Genomic DNA, 19,477 nt, shown 5'->3' with positions numbered 1-19,477 from the left:
CAGTGTTATCCCACTTCCAACACGTCTGCTTCCTTGGGTTCACTGACACTGATTTTCTTGGCGTCAATTTCATGTAAGTATCACTATCAACCTCCATTAATTTGAAACCAAAACTGCATCAGAAGAATCATGAGTGTATATAGATACAGTAAATGCCAATTAGTGGATTTTATCTCTTCTGGATTTTTCCCCTGGGGCAGCTTTATTTCAATGTAGCAGATTTGCAATGTGTGGCCAGATAGGTACCACTGGATGCCACATGCTTTATCTAATAGTTTGCCTATATTTTGAGCAACAGTTCATACTAGGGTTATTTTCATATCACCAATGTTTACATATTACTTTGAGGTGTCACTGAGGGTATATCCTTTGGAAAATTAAATAATTTAGAGTGAAGTTACAAACAATCTGAGGCAGATTTGATCAAAAACAATGGCACAATACGATGTTCATTTTACTGTGCAGTAATGAAAACTGATGTAGCCTAATTCCATGGCACATATATTACTACAGATCAATGTGTTAAGGCATTTTTTGGCAAACTATCTTACAGAATACTCTATTTGCAGGATTTGCAGTGTGTTATGGCAGGCAGACGAAAATTTTACTCAGTGAGGGAAGCCATTGAGTTGATTTGCCTTCCTGATGGGGCTTTATCTGACACAGAATCCATTTCAGATGATAAAATTGCTGATCCAGATTTTGAGGATACTCCTGAAGCATACGAGTCTGACTCCAGCCTTGATGATGATGAGCCACTGGCAGCAATAGCAAAAGCTAATCCCAACCACCTTGATGTTGAAATTCATACATGCAGACAGTGACACTGAGGTCCCAGATGACAATGCACCTCAGCAAGGCCCAGCTCCTGTCAACAAGGAGCGGAACCAGGCAGAGGAAACCCGCAGCAGCTGACATAGACTCTTCATTCCGAGGACCTGCATTCTCACCTCCACCAGACGAAATACCAAGTCCAAAGTGATCAGTTCATGGACAAATCCGTGTTTGAACATATTTCTCACCAATCTAACCTGTATGCAGCTATGAAGAATGGCCCAGAACTGAAGAGAAGAGAACCACTCCATTGATGAGCTGATGATCCCCTTCAAAGGAAAGATTGGAATGAAACAGTATATCAAGAAAAAGCCGCAAAAATGGGGAATCAAGGTCTTTACTTGTGCAGGTGTCACTGGACTAGTCTATGACTTTGAAGTATACACTGGAAAAGGGACTGTGACCAATGAGCGTGGACTTGGTGTTGCCGGAGAAGTTGTGTTTCGTCTCGTGTCAGAAGTTCCAAAAGGTCTAAACTACAAGTGCTTCTTCGACAACTGGTTCACTTCCCCTGAACTCGTTGTGGAACTGAAGAAAATGGGAATTCTAACAGCTTCTACCATCAATCGTAACCGTCTCCGTGGATGTACCCTCAAAAGTGACAAGGAACTCTCAAAGGATGGGCGTGGTGCGTATGAAGTGAAATATGAAAAGACAAGTGGGAAGTCCATCGTGAAGTGGTATGATAACAAGGCAGTTTTACTGGCATCATCCTTCATTGGCCCTGAACCTGTTGAGAGATGCAGAAGGTGGTCGAAAGAGAAGAAGGAATATGTGGAAGTGGACACACCCCACATTGTCAAGGTGTACAACCACAATATGGGAGGAGTAGACTTAGCAGACATGTTTGCAGCTCTCTATCACATTGACATCCGCCCAAGTTGTTGGTACCTGCGCATCTTGTACTACTTGATTGACCTATCATTGGTCAATGGCTGGCTCCTCTATCGCCGTCATCTCACCCAGAAGCAGGAGAAGAAGTATATGCCACTTCTTGACTTCCGTGTTCAAGTTGCAGATGCCCTCATGAAGGTTAGCATAGCATTTTTTTTTCACCCAGCCAAAAGCATTATATATGTTCAAAGCACCATATCAGCCTCATGTTACACAGAGGCTGTCAATTCAGCGCTGTAAAGTGGCCAATCATAATGAATCAGTTCATTATAAGTTGTAGATTCAAGCCGCTCTTCATATTTTTGGCCACCAGATGTCACCAAACAACAGTGTGTGAAAAGCTTTGAGTAATGAACAGTTTTTCAATATAACCTTCAATACTTCAGATAGCTTCATTTGCCCGTCACTGTTGAAACCACAAGGTCAACCTTGACGTTCATATTAGACTTGTATGGCTCCAGTAGGGGGCGTACTTCTTCAGCCAGGAACTTTGACACCTGAAGAAGAGGAGCAGGAACAAGAAAAAAAAAACTATCATCAAGGGGGGCAGCAGCAGACACAGCTGCAGTAATAGGGGAGCTGTGGCTTAGATGAAAACATTCATCTGTTGTCAGACTGAACAAAAATAAGGCTGTTCATGCTGTACCTGCTGTGGAGCACGCCCAATAAAGGTCTTGGGGTCCAGCAAAGCATCCAGCTGCCCTAGAATGGGTGCAAAGTAGGGGTCTCGCTGGATTCTGGCCAGCAGGTCATTGTCTCCACCTTCCAGTTTAACCACAGCTGCTGCCTCTTGGGAGAGAACACGGATTTTCTCGTGGCACTCCTGAAGGAGACACAGGAAAAAGCAGAAACATTAAGGTGGAGCTGACTTTAACAGCCATGTTGTTGGGTCTCCATGTCAGGTCTGGTTATTGGTAATCAGCTTCTTCATTTAAATGGTCAAAACACTGGTTACTAGTCAGTAAGATGAGCTCACTTCAGTCATCTGTTTTTCTGGTTACCACTGGCATTCTCTGCCCAGTAAACCATCTCTCCTGATCAAGCAAAAATGCATTCATCCAGTTATGTTCAAAACTTTTATTATTGTGTCCATTCTGACTCAGAGGAGAATTCCTCACAGGGCATTTTCTCCTACCTGTCTGTTGCCTCCTGCCTTCACTATCGCCATGATAATGTTCTCTGTGGCCATGAAGAGCAGCTCGTGGTGGATGTGTCTCTCGATGACTTTGGGGTAGACCACAAGACCCTCTGTGATGTTCTGCAGTGTGCTGAGGATGATGTCTGCTGTCAGGAAGGACTCGGGCAGGGAGATCCTCCTGCACAGGAGCAAGGCAGAGAAGAGAGGAAAGAAACCATCAGTAATCACAAGTAACAGCTTTTTACTCAACCACTGAATCCTGGGTAACAATGTGCAATGCATTGTAGGATGTGTAGTTCTTTAACCATTAACGCAATTATGTACATCGTCTTTTACTCTTGCTTTCTTTTCTTTTTCCCCCCTTTAGGTTTTCTTCCATTTTCCCTTTATGGCCACAATTCCTCTCTTAGCTGTTTGGCTTTGTTCAAGGCCTCAAACTCTCATGGATTTCCTGAAGTGTCAGTGGGAAAAATGAAGGAGAAATCCACTTAAAAAAAAGTGGGCAGTCACTGTGGCACTCCACTTGGGCTACTCACTCCTAATTGCAGGGTTCATATGCATTTTTCAGGGTCAAATTCAAGCATTTTTTAAGCACTTTCTAGGTCCATTTTCAAGCATTTCCAGTACATTACCAAAATAAAATTCAATGACGCATGTTTCACTTAACATCACCTTAGGAAGATCATGTAAAAATTAAAATAAATCATCTTAGGTCAACTTAAACTTCTTTTGTTCCCCTTTTGTTAAAAACAGAAAAATGCACCACACAAAAATACTGAAAAAGGAAATGGTCGTCTTAAATGCATACAGTGTACAAACTCAAAAAAAACAAAAACACATTTCTCTTAGAAATTAAGATGTGCAAATGTGAACAAATCAACTTGTTAGAGATATTCATTTCCACTTTAAGAAAAAAAAACAAAAAAACAACAACAACAACCCCACCAAACAAAAAAACTGCACCAAACATCACAATAATACACAGCAAGGCCAAATTAATAAGTCTTCTCATCAGATATTGACATTTGTCCTACGCTACACAAAAAAACAAAAACACATCTGTCTCCTATTTTAACTAGTTAAGCACTCACGCCCCCAAAAACGAGGGCAAAAGGGAGGAGATCGCGTTTAATCGGTTAACACGAGGAGGGATAAGACAATATAAATGCTGACATGAGTAGTGTCCACAGAAACCTGAATTTCAGACCATTTTCTAAAACCACCAAACAAAGCGAAGACACCAAACCGTTAAAAGAGCAGTTACCTCACCATGAATCTGTGGACAGGTAATATCCATATATTGATATATGATTTTCTGGAGTTGAATGTGAACCAAAGCATATTTTCAAAGGTGTTAAATGCTTTAAAATACTTTAATTAGGTGTGAGATATAAAAAAAAAAAAATCATTTTTTTTCTATGTTTGAGTCACAGTAACTTATAACATAGTATCATCTGCAGTAATATTTACACCTCTGATGACATCTCACAAGTGTTAGCTTTATTTTGATAGCAAGATTGCATACACAGTTTGTAACTGTGGAGAAATACTCCATTTATTTTAGTCATTTCATTTTCAAGCAGAAAGCTCAGAAAACCCCTGGAGGCCTAACAGGTTAAAGTGAATTCCCAATAAAACTAACTGTAAGTTGTTTAACTACATTGTTGTCTGTATTATTGTTAAAGTCCTAAATGATTATCTTTAAAGTGTTTGTGCTAATAACATCATGCACAGTAAGACAGTCATGGAGAACAGCACTGACTGGGAGACGCTTTGAACATAATGAATTGTTCATCTCCCTTTAATACAGACCATCCTAAAGTGTGGGGCGCGGTATGAAAAGGGGGGGGGGAACCAAACAAACAAGAAAAAAAAACCGCTAGGACACTGCTAGCACGGGGCGCCTACAGAAATACAAAGCAGGAGATGAAGCATAGCTGAATATGTTTCCATTCAGCTATGGAATGGAAACATATTCATTCTAGTCTTTTGGCTTCATTCTAAGCCAAAGACTAGAAAATATGGTGAAGCATATCTTCCCTTTGGCTTCACCTGCACAAGTGCCAAGGTAGGTCTCCCCTGCAGAATTGGCTTTCCCTTTGTCGGGAGCAGCGCTGGGCTGTTCAAATCACGGACAAACAGTATCCCACATTCTTGATTTTTAATTCACAAACACTTGTTGTAATGACTAACTACTCCTGATATTTTGGAGATGTTATCTCTTTATACAGTAAAGTTAGTGTGGGATACAAATAATATCAGGCTGATCCTGCCACAATTTGTTCCCCCGGTTCAAATCACAGACAAACAGGATCCCACAGCTGTTTATGTGTTTAAACCCATTTTGCACAGAGAGGCATTTTTTGAAAAATGTATTGATACCAATGTTGAATATTTCTGTGAAGGTTCTCAGTCATCCAGGTCATCGTAGTCAAAGGAGCTTGCAAAGAAAAGCGTCTGGACTTCTTTAAGTTACTTGAAGACGTTTCACCTCTCATCCGAGAAGCTTCTTCAGTTCTAAGGTCAAATGGTGGAGAGTCCCAGATATAAACCTAGTGGGAGTAACCCCCCACAGAGGGACAAAAGGAGCCCCTGATGATCCTCTAATCGCCTGAGCCAAGGTGTGAAACTGGGTGTGGGTCCCAATCAGCCAGAGTTTCGGGTGAGTTCGGGTGAAACCTGGCCCCACCTTCTCATGCGAATTCCTGAGATCAGATGGCCCAGGATGTGAGTGGGCGTTAAGGCGTCTGGGAAGGGATCTCAAAACTGGATTATAGATGGCAGAGAGTTGGTGTCGTAAACCACCACCTCTGTTCAAAGATGGTCGCTCACAGTGGACATAGAGGGCTTCTTTCACTCCTCTTTCAAATCATCTGTCCTCTCTGTCCAAAATGTGAACATTGGCATCCTCGAAAGAGTGTCCTTTATCCTTAAGATGCAGATGGACTGCTGAGCCTTGTCCTGTGGAGGTGGCTCTTCTATGTTGTGCCATGCGCTTGTGAAATGTTGAATATTATTACACAAGAAAATAATATTTCCTGTGTAATATTATTACACTGTGTAATATTATTACACAGGAAAAACAAACAAACAAAAAAACAAACCAGCTACACATAAAATAATCACACCGTGACGCCTCTGCCTTTCTAAATGGATCGACAGTAACTGTGTGTGTATATGTAAGCGTGTAAAACCTGAAGATAGTCAGAGACAAAATACTGTAAATCTATCTGCCATTCTGCTATTCATCTCATGTAAACAATAACGTGGCGCACAGCGTGACGTGAAAAAAGGCACATACCATTGACATTGCGTGACGAACTCTGTATTCCTCGTCCACACGTAAACGCAAAAAAGAAGTTTTAAAAAAATCTCTGTTCTCGGTGATTCCAAACGCCGTTTACTTGTGGACAAAACAGCTGCGTTTTCAAAAATACCCGTGTATGAGTGCACGTAGCGCAAAAGAGTTAGTAGTTTATTTCCTTACTACCTGTAATTTATTGCAGATTACTTGTATTTGCTTAACTGTTTACTAAATGTTTGAGGTGTGAAATAAACTGCAATGGAGCAAAATAAGGGTGTGTGTGGTTGGAGGATGAGTGCGTGCGGGGGAGGGGCACGAACATTTTTCTTGTAAAACAAAGGGGAGCCTAGCAAAAAAAAGTCTGGGAACCACTGCTTTAATAAACAGGCAGCCTTAAAGTATGAAATATTCATGTACTAACACATATTTGTCTGTTGTCTCAGTGGCTGATAGTGCCATAACTACCTACTGTAATAGCGCTGCCATACTGCATTACACTCAGTGCATTTCAATTATTTCTCCAGAAAATTTGATAGCCAGCAAAATAATAATAGTTTTAAAAATTGGCATGCGTCATGTATACATTCTCGAAAATTATTTACTAGGACTCTCCTGTCATGTGTCTCAAGAGCGCAAACTCCGCCATTGTCGTTTTCCATCAAACGATCATTAAAACACCAACATGTTAGTGCACTCATCCCTGACTGTGCGGGGCGGAGTCAGACATTAGAAACGGACTGACATGCAGAGGTGCACGGCAGCCCGGGCGGAGAAATGTTGCTTTTACACTTTGCAACTCATTTAATTTCTCTATCTGATAAGAAAACTATTCAATCAGAGTTATTTGTGGTGAGTGAAATACAGTTTCAAGAACGTTTAAACTCCACATCTGAAGTTCAAGCACTTTTCAAACCTTGAAAAGACAATATTAAAATTCAAGCATTTTTAAGGATTTCAAGCACCTGTACAAACCCTGTAATTGGGAATCATTGTTCACTACTATTTATTGTACGCTTCCACACTGATGTGATATCTACTTCACAGAGGAGAACTGCATCATACCAAATTCACAGCAGTGTAAGTGTGTCTGTGTGGGCTGACCTGTTGGCGCTGTCATCCAGTGTCCTCTCCAGCCACTGGACTGAGGCAGTCTGCAGGGGGTCGGCCATCAACGCAATCAGATGTCGGGCCAAGCTACAGCAGCGTTCTGCACGCATGGGGTTCCTCTTGTAGGGCATAGCACTGGAACCTGGAAGAGGAGCGGGCAAAGCTTTAGGCTGAGGCACAGTTTAACAGGTAAAAAGTGCTTTTGAATGAGCGAACGTACCAATCTGCTCCTTCTCAAAAGGTTCCTCGATCTCTTTTAGGTTGGCCAGCAGGCGGCTGTCTGTGCAGATCTACAGCAGATAACAGCATAAAGTGTACACTCTGTTAGATCAGCTTTTTGAAGTTCAAGACCCAGGTTTCTTTAACCACCACTACATAGAGATATTTCCTCACCTTGTGCACAGAAACTCCCAAACCAGCGAGCGTGCCCAGTCACCAGGTAGGCTCTGGATAAGAATGGAACAAATGAGTTATAGCCAGTGTTTCAAACTGTTCCTGCTTGGACCATGTTATAAAAACTGTCAGCCAACATTGGAGACAGGAGTTTGATACTCACTTCTTAAAGCCAGCCATCTCTGTCACCATCTTGTCAAGCTCTTCCACCTGGTGGCACAAAAGGAAAACTGACATTAAAAAGTCATCACAATACAGTGCTGTGAGACTTCAGAAATCACCCACATGGTTCTTATGGTTGTTTATACCTTGTCATGGTCCCCTTGAAAGAGCTGCAGGAAGTGGGTGCCTGGGTGCCTGTGGTCCCCTTGACTCCACGGGAACGAAGATCATTGCGGGCTCGCTCCAGGTTCCTCACATCCATCACCAAATCCTGCAGCCACAGACACGCTCGCTTCCCCACTGTGGTCAACTGGGCAGGCCTGTACAGAGAGCAGGAGAGGGGCACAGTGGGTGTGTTTGACATCAAAGTTAGACAGCTCCATCAGTCTGATGAAGGCCTATGAAAACACTGCAGCTGCAGTCGGACTCACTGGAAGTGTGTAAAGCCGAGCGTGGGGAGGTCGGCGTATTCCTCTGCAAAGTTTGCCAGCCGGTCGATGACTCTGGCCAGCTGCAGGAAAAACAAGCCTTTAATGATCAAATCAGGGTGTCAAACTTATTTTACATCGTGGGCTACAAACAGCCAGCTTTGATCTTTAGCTCCCAGAAGCAGTGAAGATGCATAATAAATGTAACCAACATGTTGGATAGCCTGTCCTGTAATCTTTAAATATAATTTTTCATGTATTCAATGAAAATGTCCTGTTAGTTTTTTTTTAATGGACTCACTGTAAAAACAAAAAATAAGCTTGATATTAATTTGCACTGTTTTCATAGAATTTCTGGACAAACAGGTGAGTCTCACCTTAGGCAAGAGGATGTTGAAGCCATCACGCAATGCAATGAGATCCTGAAGAACAGAAACGACAAACATGAGAAGCTTTAAAGAGTCAAAACTCATCACTGCTGGGTTTATTTATGCAATAGTCCTACTTACAGTATTGTCTCCCACATAGCATGACGTAGCTCCGAGGTGGATGATGGGAGCAGCTGTGGGGCAGCAGTGTGCAAAGGTGTGGACGTGCGCCATGACATCGTGCCTCAGCTTTCGCTCTTCTTCAGCCGCCACGGCAAAGTCAATGTCCTCTGCATGGCTCTCCATCTCTGCAATCTGAGCATCAGTGATGGGCAGACCCAGAGCCTGAGGAGGAGAACATTGAACACAGAGACATGATGACAAACAGGAAGAGTTCCTACAAGCAACTCGTAAAGTTTAGAGCTGGCAAAACAAAAGTGCTTGTAGTTACAGAATGAATTCTGAACCATTTCCTGCAGGGTTTCATTCATTTTCAGAGTTTACTTATAAGCTTTTTATGTGGAGCTTTTTGACTCTTGATAATACAGCTCTTTACTTTTAAGATATTTATCAACAGTTACAAATGCAAATACGTTTTTATGTAAATACATGTTTTATTATAAATACACATATTTGCAGTATTGGCTCTTCTGTTGATGGAAAGGATGTTTGGGTAAAAGTCACAGTGACTTGCATTGCTAAGCTGATAAAAAACAGCCTGCTGTTTATTAGTCATTAGTCAGCCTGTCAGCGTGTCTTTTCTCCAGTTTTGATCATCATGTGCTGTCCTCGTCAGGAGGCACGTGATTCCTACAGCAGTACAGAAAGGTTCCAGATAATCAAGTACCTCTCTCCAGTCAAAGGAGTCATAGGTCAGACTGGTCAAATAAAACCTCAGTAGAGAAGAGAGCACAAACACAACAGCATTTAGCCACAGTTACTGTTAATAATTTTCCCACTTGAAGAGCTTTTCGTTCACAGGAACATTCGCTGTCGAGAGAGCAGCAGCTGTTCCAATGACTCAGAACATGTACGCATGCGTGTCGAAGCTCACGTGACTCTGCGATGGGAAAATACAAACTGCAGAGTTTCAATTTTAGAATCTCGTAATAATGTTGACGGGTATTTTTGAAAACGAGATTTTCCGTTTTAAAAAGTAATCCCGTCCACACGTAAACCCAAAAATGAAGGGAAACGCTGCTAGGAACATGCCAAAGCAACAGTTGGCGATAGAAATGTTGGCCAATCAGAAGTCTAGAAGCCTCGGCGGGAAATAGTAAACAAAGATGGGGCATAGAAGCAGAACCGAGTCCTGTGTGTGGAGGGACAGTAACTGTGTGTGTATATATGTAAGCATTTAGACACTGCAGAGAGTACAATTAACAGTATTGTAGAAATTCATTTCACCGAAAATAACGTGGCGCACAGTGTGACGTCAAAAATGGCGCACACCTTTTTCTCAGTTTTCCTCATCCACACATAAATACAAAAACTGAGTTTTCGAAAATATCCACCCTGGCAGGCGTTTTTAAAAATCTCCGTTTTCAGTGACTGAAAACGCCGTTTACGTGTGGACAAAAGGTGCAAACGCATAGAAAATCTCCGTTTTCAAAAATACCTGTGTGGGCGTGTCCCACTACCTCTTCTGCCTGAGGTGCCACCTTTTCCCTTTTGTGCAGCTGACTCTCGTCAGTAATTAAAGAGATTTAAGCCCAGGGAAAGGTGAGCTCTGCCCAGAGTGCCATGTGAGTGGTTACAGCTAGTGAACTGTGTGCGTGTGAACTGTGTGCGTGTGTGCTGTTTGCAGCTAGTGAGCTGCTCTCTTTTTGACTTACATTTTGTTACTTCCCCCTCACTGCCTAGACCCCTCAGGGGAACGTAACAGTGTGGACGTAGCCAAATGTTCATTTAAAATATGACCTATGACTTCCAGACAAAGACACTGATTACTGTACGGTAGCAGTCTGCTCAGTCAGCACCGGGTAGCATCCACACGACTCGTAAGACCTCCTTATAACTATGTTTAGAGCAGGAAACTTGATAAAGGTCGCGGACTTCTTTTATAAGCTTGTAGCAGCAGATCATTATATCAAACTTTCTCAGCTTTTGCGAGAAAAATCCACAGCTTCCTCCAGGTGGTGAACTTTTTCTCGCTGAAGTTGTAGCTCATTTCTTTGCTGGCGTATCTGGACACCAGAGGTGAGCGATACCTATTCATCTCTTCGGCTCCAGCCATGGTTGCTAGAAAAGTGAACACTGTGCGGCTACAGGCCGGGTAGCGACTAGTGATGGGATTTCCGGCTCTTTATAGAGAACTGGCTCTTTCGGTTCCGAACCGGCTCTTCAGGAGTGTGTGTGTGTGTGTGTGTGTGAGATTTGAATTACTGTGCTTGAGAGCCACCATTTACCGGAACCAAATTCCCTGTATGTGTCTGCACATATACTTGGTCAATAAACACGATTCTGATTCTGATTCTGATTCAGGTTGTTTTGTTGCTTTAAGTAATTTATTACCGTATTTTCACGACCATAAGGCGCACTTAAAAGTCTTAGATTTTCTTCAAAAAGTGCGGCGCGCCCTATAGCGCGGTGCGCCCTATGTGTTGTAAGGAGGACGTAGTAGAGAACACCATGAGAACGTTAAAGGGTGAAGTGTGGGCGTTGATCGTATATACCGGGACAATCGCACATACCTGTATAAAAGAACAGGTATGTGCATTATGCAGGACATCGTTGTTTTAACAACCCTGAAAATGGCAAAGAGACACGCTTACGAAGCACAGTTTAAACTGAAGGCCATCAGCTACGCGGAGGAACATGGAAATCGAGCAGCGGCGAGAGAATTTAAGATTAACGAATCGATGGTTCGCAAATGGAGGAAGCTGGAAAACAAGCTCCGGCAGGTCAAGAAAACGCAGCTGAGTTTCCGCGGACATAAGGCGAGGTGGCCCGAGTTGGAGGAAAGACTCGAGCGGTGAATCATCGAGCAAAGAGCGAGCGGGAGAAGCGTTTCGACGGTCACCATTCGGCTAAAAGCAGTTTCACTAGCTGAAGAGATGAACATTGAACATTTCCAAGGAGGTCCGTCTTGGTGCTTTCGTTTTATGAAACGGTGCCATTTTTCCATCCGGACCAGGACTACGGTAGCGCAGCAACTTCCAGCGGATTATAAGGAAAAGCTGGCCATCTTCCGCTCCTACTGCAGCAAACACATCGGCGACAAAAACATCCAGCCCAGCCACATCACAAACATGGACGAGGTCCCGCTCACTTTTGACATCCCGGTGAGTCACACTGTGGAGAAGAAGGGGACCAGCACGGTAGCGATACGCACAACGGGGTATGAAAAGTCTTCTTTTACTGTTGTGCTTGGCTGCCATGCTAATGGACAGAAACTGCCGCCTATGGTGATTTTTAAGCGAAAGACTTTGCCTAAAGAGAAGTTTCCAGCAGAAATCATCATTAAGGCAAATGAAAAGGGCTGGATGGATGAGGAAATGATGAAAGACTGGCTGAGGGAGGTGTATGTAAGGAGACCAGGTGGTTTTTTCCACGCAGTTTCACTACGAGTGGAAGGCAGCGCCGGGCGAGTTACGCCACAATTTGCCAATGGATTGTAGATGCTTGGGCTAACATGTCTGCTGGCACTGTTGTTCGAGCTTTCGCAAAAGCCGGCATCGTTTCCGAGGAGCCGCACGGCACGGAAAGTGACTCTGACGGTGAAGACAGTGAACCTGGCATGTTTGATGGAGATTTAGCGCAGCTGTTCAATTCAGACACAGAGGATGAGGACTTCGATGGGTTTGATTGATGATAAAAATGTGAGTACCAAACTTTGTTTTGCTCCTGCTTTATTTTTAAATACGCACACTTGTATGCTTGTGTGTTGTTGATGATGACGATTATTGGTAATAAAAATGTGAGTAAGGTACCGAATTCAGGTTTGCTCCCGCTTTATTTTTAAATACGCATACGGTACTTGTATGCGCCCTATGGTCCAGTGCGCCTTATGTGTGTGTTAAATACAGTAATGGCACACATAACTGAGACTGCGCCTTTTAGCACAGTGCGCCTTATGGTCGTGAAAATACGGTATTAACAACAATATAAAATCATGCACACAATGAACTACTAATATAAAAAATGTCTTTTTTATTTATAAATGTTTATCATATAAGTATTCTTGTATTTATTCACAGCACACAAAATGTAAAAAAATAAATAAATTATAAGTACAAAAACCAACTATTTACAATTCAACTTTTTTCCTTTTAAATTTTCAGCTTTTTCCCTTTTAAACCAATTCAAAACAAAAGAACACAAAACACTACACAACACAATAAAATATCAATTAAAATATGCAAAACAAAAAGAAAAAATGAACAACCAGATCTTTAATTGACGGAAAGGTTGGCATTCAGGAATATCAAGTGCCTTAGCTTTGAGGAGCTGATCCGGTTTCTTCTGTCATTCATTATCTGTCCTGTTTTGGAGAAGATTCTCTCTGAGGGGACTTATGTTGCTACAATGCAAAGTCTCCGTGTCATCACCTGGGTAAGACGTGGATAAGTATAAGCCTTTGTCTCCCACCAGCTCAGTGGATCTGCACTTCTCTGGCAAAGGGGCTCATCAATGTAGGATCTCACTTCCAGTATTACATCTGCTGAGGGATTCCTTCTGGTAGTGTCTCTACTTGCTCGTTCTTCAAAGAACCTCCAAACAGCTTGTTCATCCTCTTCTCCCTCTTGGTTCCCTGGCAGTGGAGTTGGTTGGCTGGATCTTGCTGCTGCAGTTATTCTCTGAAGAGCTTCATCCACCGCTCTGTTGTCATTAAAGACCAGCTTCTTGGATCAAGAATGGTGGTTTCAGAGAGAACAGCATTATATTCCATTCTGTGGAATTTTCTGTCCATGGATGCACAGAGAGCATCCACCAACTCTTTCACTTTTCCAGTAGTTACTCTGGTTTGGTGTTCAGCTGTCACTCTCTGCAGACCCTTGCACAGGATTAACATTTTGGAGGCTGTGACATGGCTGAAAAAAAGAGTACATAACAAGTTTCAAAATTATGCTATATTTAAAATTCAGCAGTATATTATTATTATTTATGATCATGTCTAATCTACTTTTCATACCAGCAATGCAACCAGCAATGCAACTTACTACTACTACTACTACTAATACTAATAATAATAATAATAATAATACAATAACATTTGCACACTCACCTGTCTGCACTGTTCTCCACGGTGACCTGCTCAAATGGCTCCAAAACACTGCATGCTTCCTGTAGTACGTCCTAGGGCTGGGCGATATGACCCAAAATTCATATCTCGATATTTTTTAGCTGGATGGCGATATAAGATATATATCTCGATTTTTTTTTTTAAGCCATAAGTTAAGAACAAAAAGAGAGTTCTTAGTCACACTGTGTCCCAGATGTCACACGGGCACTTTTATTTACATACAGCGTAGATGTACATGAAGAAATTACTCAAAAATAAATTATCAGCATTTATTAAATAATCATGGTCCATAAATAAAAGAAAACAATGTTGTTTTTGTGCATAACAAAAAGCTCACAATTGTGCAGTCAAAATGTAAACTAATAGACGCTGAGCGTAATAACAAAGAGACAGATTTCACAGCTGCACCACGTCTCTGAACAGGTGCCATTTGTGGTCCTTATACACACACAGTACGTATCACTCCGCGAGGCTCCTCCCCGGTAGCCGTAATCCTCCGACATCAAGCCGTGCAGCTCCGTAGCTTAGCAAAGTTATATTAAAACATTTTTTGACAGATTGCTGAGCGCTGTGTACCACATAAAATCGGTTCGCGGTCAGTAAGCACAACCAGAATTCATACATAAGGCGCACTGTCGAGTTTTGAGAAAATGAAAGGATTTTAGGCCGTGCAGCCCCTCCGGGCTGCATGTCGTTAGCGTGGTTAGCTCGCTAACACGTTGACGCCGTCCAGCCCCACGCACGGGGCCATCTGCGGTAACTCGCTAACAGAGATTTTCCGCTTTCATCTTGTCATTGCCTGCAGGTGAAGCTATGGGGGAGGCGAGGCCGAGTAACGTTGCGTAGAGACAAAAGTGGACGAAAGAGAGGCAAACCTGCGGCTCCACAAGTATAATTATAACGTAACATAGGCTATATCGATATAAACGATATTGCCACATCTTATATCTCGTGTGAAAATATATCGATATTTTTAAAAAACTCGATATATCGCCCAGCCCTAGTACGTCCCATTCCTCATGGCTCAGAGGGTCGACCGGTGCATTGATAACTGCCAGGGTAGAGATGACTGAATCCTTGGACTCCAGAATCCGTTTTAGCATATGAAAGGTTGAGTTCCACCTTGTGATACATTCTTGTTTGAGCTTTAGCTCAGGCATGCCCATCTGTTGTTGGGTAGATTTGAGCTTGTGTGTGGCTGTTGTGCTCCTGTGGAAAAATTCCACTATTGCCTTCACTTTGTCCACAGCTGGCTTCATCACCTTCAAAGCATCTCTCACAACAAGGTTAATTGTGTGCGCAAGACATGGGTGGTGGGTCCATTTCAGGATTTTAATTGCTTTTGTTATGTTAGCTGCATTGTCAGTAACACAGCAAACCACTTTCTTTTCCACATCCCACTCTTTTGCCACTTTGAGCAGCTCTTCTGCTAAGTTCTCAGAAGTGTGTCTGTCACTGAACTCAAAACAATCCAGAAGACAGGATACCATTTTATAATTTTCAATAAAGTGACATGTAACTAACAAGAAGGATGTGGTGGTTTGGGATGTCCAGCTGTCAGTTGTTAGACACACTGCTGTGGCTTTTTTAACCCTCTCTGGAAGTGATGCACGTTCTCTTTCATATATGCCTGGGATGATTTTTTTTTTTTTTTTTGGGAGAGAGCCTTCTTGCTTGGAATTACATACGTCGGATTCAGTGCATGTATAAAAGTCCTGAATCCCTTATCATCCACAACAGAAAATGGTTGGAAATCAAGTGCTATAATTTTTGCCAGTTCTTCATCAATTGTGTTCTGTCTTGCTGGGGTCTCTGACTTCTGCAAAAACTGTCTCATTGAACTCTGGCTTGGTTTAGGTGGTATACTGCATGACGCTTCAGTTACTGCAGCAGAAGAAGGAGCAGCAACAGTTGCAGTAGACACACTAGCACCTTCATTTATATCGCCCTCAACTGACTGTGGGTTTTTTTTCCCATTGCACTGATGGGTGGACAGTTCTCAGGTGCCTATGCATATTGTTTGTGGAGCCAGCTCTATATGAAATTATTTTCTTGCAGACTCTACACTCTGCCTTTGTACTGTCAATAAAATTGAAGTGGTTCCAGATCTTGCTTGTTTTCTTGGTTGCTTCACTCATTTTCTTTACTGTACCTTTCCAAATTGACTAGGTTGTCTCTTGTTGTTGCTCTCTTTCTCTCTCTCCCTCCTGTCTGTTCGTGTTCTACTGCTGCTGTGAGTGTAACTACCGCCCCTCCCCCCTCTGCTCAGCGCAAACACAAGGCTCACGTGGCGTGAAGCGAAAAAGGTTAGTGAGAGGGCAAGAGAAAGAATACAAACCCCCACGGCTCCCGTCGTTCACTTCAAAGAGGCGGCTCTAAGAGCCATTTCGTTCGCGAACGACCCATCACTACTGCAAGGATCATTAACCTTGCAAATCGATCGTAAAGGTTGGTGCAGAGTCTTCCATGTATAAATTCGCCGTTAATAATTATATAATTCTAGGAATCATCTACTTTGCTTACACTGATTACGTTGGCACTTTGTTAGCGTTACAACTACCGTCATACCCCCGAGGTATCTAAACTTTAGTAAGGAATGCGTGTACTTTTGACACCTCTGGTTAGCATTTAGTGGTCCCTTTCAAACGTATTTGATTTTTGCTTGTTACTGAACAAATTCACTTCACTGCTTTTCACTATCTGACATCAATGCACATTGTTCCATTTACTGCATATTGCGCTTTACTCATGTCTCTCATTCCACCTGCATCAACATTGTAAAGTTTGTCACAAAGAGATTTATACATTTATAAATACTAATATTCTCTATTCCATTCTGTTCTGCTTTTTTATTGCCCAGATTTTAGTTAGCCTTTGTTAAATTGTCTGTTACATGTCAATAGATACATATGTCACAAATAAAAGTGTCTTGTAAATTATGTTTTTGTAAAGAATTTTCAATCTCTTACATGCTAACTGTAACGTGTTATTTTTGCTAAAACCTGAATTTAAATGTGTATATGGTGTTCATCTGTTTTTCTCTGTTTTAGATGCACATATCAATTTGGAATTCTGCCACCAAGCCAGAATTGCAGGAATGCACCACGTGTTGCAAAAGACTCTTTCACTGCCATCTGTGCCCCGCTTTCAGCCCTGTCAGGGCAAAGATCGAGGAGCATATAAATGGACACATTAAAAATGCTTTGCCTTTAAAGGTATGTTGGTATTAAATATAACTCATAGTTAAAGTTATAAATATGCACTTCTTTTCAGCACCTTTGCAGTCTCTTTGTTGACTTAAAAGTTGCTTTTCACATTGTACAGTTCAGTGGATTCATCAGCAAGAGAAAAAAGTGTTTTCATTGAATATTTTTTTCTTGACAGCTCTTGTGATCCATAGCATTTTGCTTTCATTATTGAGGTTGGCTTGGATATTTTTGTTAATATGTACAATCTGATTGTTAGATAAACTGACAGCATTCTATACAACTACATTTAAATTACATGTTGTTGTTGTTTTTTTTCTTTTTTCTCTCTTACAGACAAAATGATATGCTGGTGCACTTTCACTGCCCTGTCTGTAACATGACAGTCATACAGCGTGGGGATATGGCAAGGCAATTATTGTCATGTCAGCATTCAGGACTGCTCCCCACTGAACTCTCTGTGGAGCCCCATCTCCCTCTCGATGTCTTCTCTCCAGCATCTAAACCATTTTCTGAATCTTTGGTAGAACATTCATGTGCTCTACCGTCTGTGCTAAATGAAACTGCGGCTTGTGGAAAGTCCATGAAAATGAAATGCTCTCACTGTGGTCTTAGTCTTCTTACAAAAAACTTCAAGGCTCACATGATGAGGAGGCATTCAAACAAGTCAATAGATCTTTGCCTGGCCTGTCATCTGCAGTGTTTTTGTGTAGAGGGACTTTTTCCTCTTTGTTTTTCAGTTTGCAGAGGACATGGAGCTCTTTTTAAATGTGCTGACGAGCAGAGACTACGGGTCAATGCGATGTTTGACACTTAATGGACAGATGATGGCACTGGCTGTTTGTTTGTTTTTTATTTGTTGTTGTGGGGTTTTTTTATTGCAGTGTACAGAATTCCAAATTAAGCTTATTATAAAATGTTGTTCACTTGTTTTATGTCCATACTTATAGTAAAAGATTTTTAGTGTAAATGTAACAGCATTGTTTATACTTATAACTTCAAAATAAAAAGCTTACAGTTGCTATTAACATTAATGTATTATCCTGTAATCAATATTTTTAGACATTTTACAAATTAACCCTCTGGGCTCTATCCTGGCCATTTGTGGCCACTTCACTTCTTTCTTTTTGACTACTACACTGCAGTGGACCAAAAGAATGACACAGGTTTGATCTTAAGGATCTAATAGTTGTGTGTGTTTGTGCATGACATTTGCAATGCTAATATGTATTTGCAAGATAGACTGGAATATAATATGACGTATCAAATATTACACAGGCTGCAGTGAGTTTTTGTTGATACAGACTATTGAGCTTTGACGCTCCCAGTCAAACTTAACTTTGACCACATGCTAACACTGTTACTCTTCTATATATTTCATAACAAGACACCATAGCCAAAATATTAACAAAATATATATTAAAAGATTCAAAGCTGCAACACGTTAGTAAATGTGTCCTAGACTTTATGCAGGTGCAGAAAGTACTGCTGCTGTTGTAAGTAAGCGTAACAGCTTCCAGATCACTGATATTTCTGGAAAGATGGCAAGAAGGGGGTTACTGCTCATTTCTACAATCTCCCAGATCTTGGAATACAATGCTTTTGGCCCATGAAAACCACTTCACAGGACTAAGAGTCCACTAAAACCTACAAATGAAGAGTGATCCTGGAAGAAATAGGGCGCACACTAGTGACCTCAACAATTGCAAGACAGCCTTGTCCCTGATGCTTATATGAAAAAAATAATAATAATTAGGAAGATTTATGAAACCATTAGGACTTTATCACCTTTTTATCTGAAACGGTACTGGACTTTCAGGGAAGCAGGTTTAGTGAAGTCGTTGTGGGGTCACATTCTGACCCCACACACACACACACACACACACTTCGATGTAAGGAACAAACACCCATCCATCCATTCGCTTCCGCTTATCCTCTTCAGGGTCGCGGGGGGCGCTGGAGCCTATCCCAGCTGTCATAGGGCGAAAGGCGGGGTACACCCTGGACAGGTCGCCAGTCTGTCGCAGGGCTAACACATAGGGACAGACAACCATTCACACTCACATTCACTCGCACATTCACACCTAGTGGCAATTTGAATTATCCAATTAACCTATCCCCACAAGCTGCATGTCTTTGGACGGTGGGAGGAAGCCGGAGTACCCGGAGAGAACCCACGCAAACACGGGGAGAACATGCAAACTCCACACAGAAAGACCCCGGCCTGATGGTGGAATTGAACTCAGGACCTTCTTGCTGTGCGGCAACAGTGCTACTGATGTATAAATAAAGACCAGGGCAGTCTCAGAGCTGCGAGTCTCAGAGCTCTCACTCTCAGTGTGAGTGCTCTGTGCTGCCCTTGCTAGCAAGAAAACCTGTGTGTTTCTCCTCTCTGATT

The 19,477-nt window shown here is 42.0% G+C and overlaps 1 protein-coding gene and 1 long non-coding RNA gene across 2 annotated transcripts; one reads left to right on the top strand and one right to left on the bottom strand.

Annotated features, from left to right (window-relative positions):
- Positions 1 to 2,105: 2,105 nt before the first annotated feature.
- Positions 2,106 to 7,631, bottom strand: LOC113021107 (adenylosuccinate lyase-like). The gene is made up of 5 exons (XM_080300416.1): positions 7,498 to 7,631; positions 7,272 to 7,419; positions 2,864 to 3,044; positions 2,375 to 2,551; positions 2,106 to 2,225 (listed from the first exon to the last, which is right to left on the bottom strand). Exons 2-5 carry the CDS (start codon positions 7,406 to 7,408, stop codon positions 2,121 to 2,123), a joined length of 600 nt encoding a protein of 199 aa, XP_080156542.1. The 5' UTR covers positions 7,409 to 7,419; positions 7,498 to 7,631; the 3' UTR covers positions 2,106 to 2,120.
- A 7,012-nt stretch (positions 7,632 to 14,643) lies between these two features.
- LOC113020053 (uncharacterized) lies at positions 14,644 to 18,113 on the top strand. Its single transcript, XR_003272147.2, has 3 exons — positions 14,644 to 16,321; positions 16,924 to 17,088; positions 17,416 to 18,113. It is a non-coding gene; the product is annotated as an uncharacterized LOC113020053 (long non-coding RNA).
- Positions 18,114 to 19,477: the final 1,364 nt, after the last annotated feature.

Source organism: Astatotilapia calliptera, chromosome 4 (assembly GCF_964374335.1).
Source record: "Astatotilapia calliptera chromosome 4, fAstCal68.1, whole genome shotgun sequence".
NCBI lineage: Eukaryota > Metazoa > Chordata > Actinopteri > Cichliformes > Cichlidae > Astatotilapia > Astatotilapia calliptera.
Note: the sequence above shows the minus strand (reverse complement) of the source record. Positions and strands in the feature narration are given on the sequence as shown.

Coding starts and splice junctions, on each gene's coding strand:
- LOC113021107 (XM_080300416.1), bottom strand. CDS start 7,408: ATGCCCTACAAGAGGAACCCCATGCGTGCAGAACGCTGCTGTAGCTTG. Junction 3,045..7,271: donor CTGGATGACAGCGCCAACAG/GTCAGCCCACAC, acceptor GCTCCTGTGCAG/GAGGATCTCCCTGCCCGAGT. Junction 2,552..2,863: donor AGGCAGGAGGCAACAGACAG/GTAGGAGAAAAT, acceptor TGTCTCCTTCAG/GAGTGCCACGAGAAAATCCG.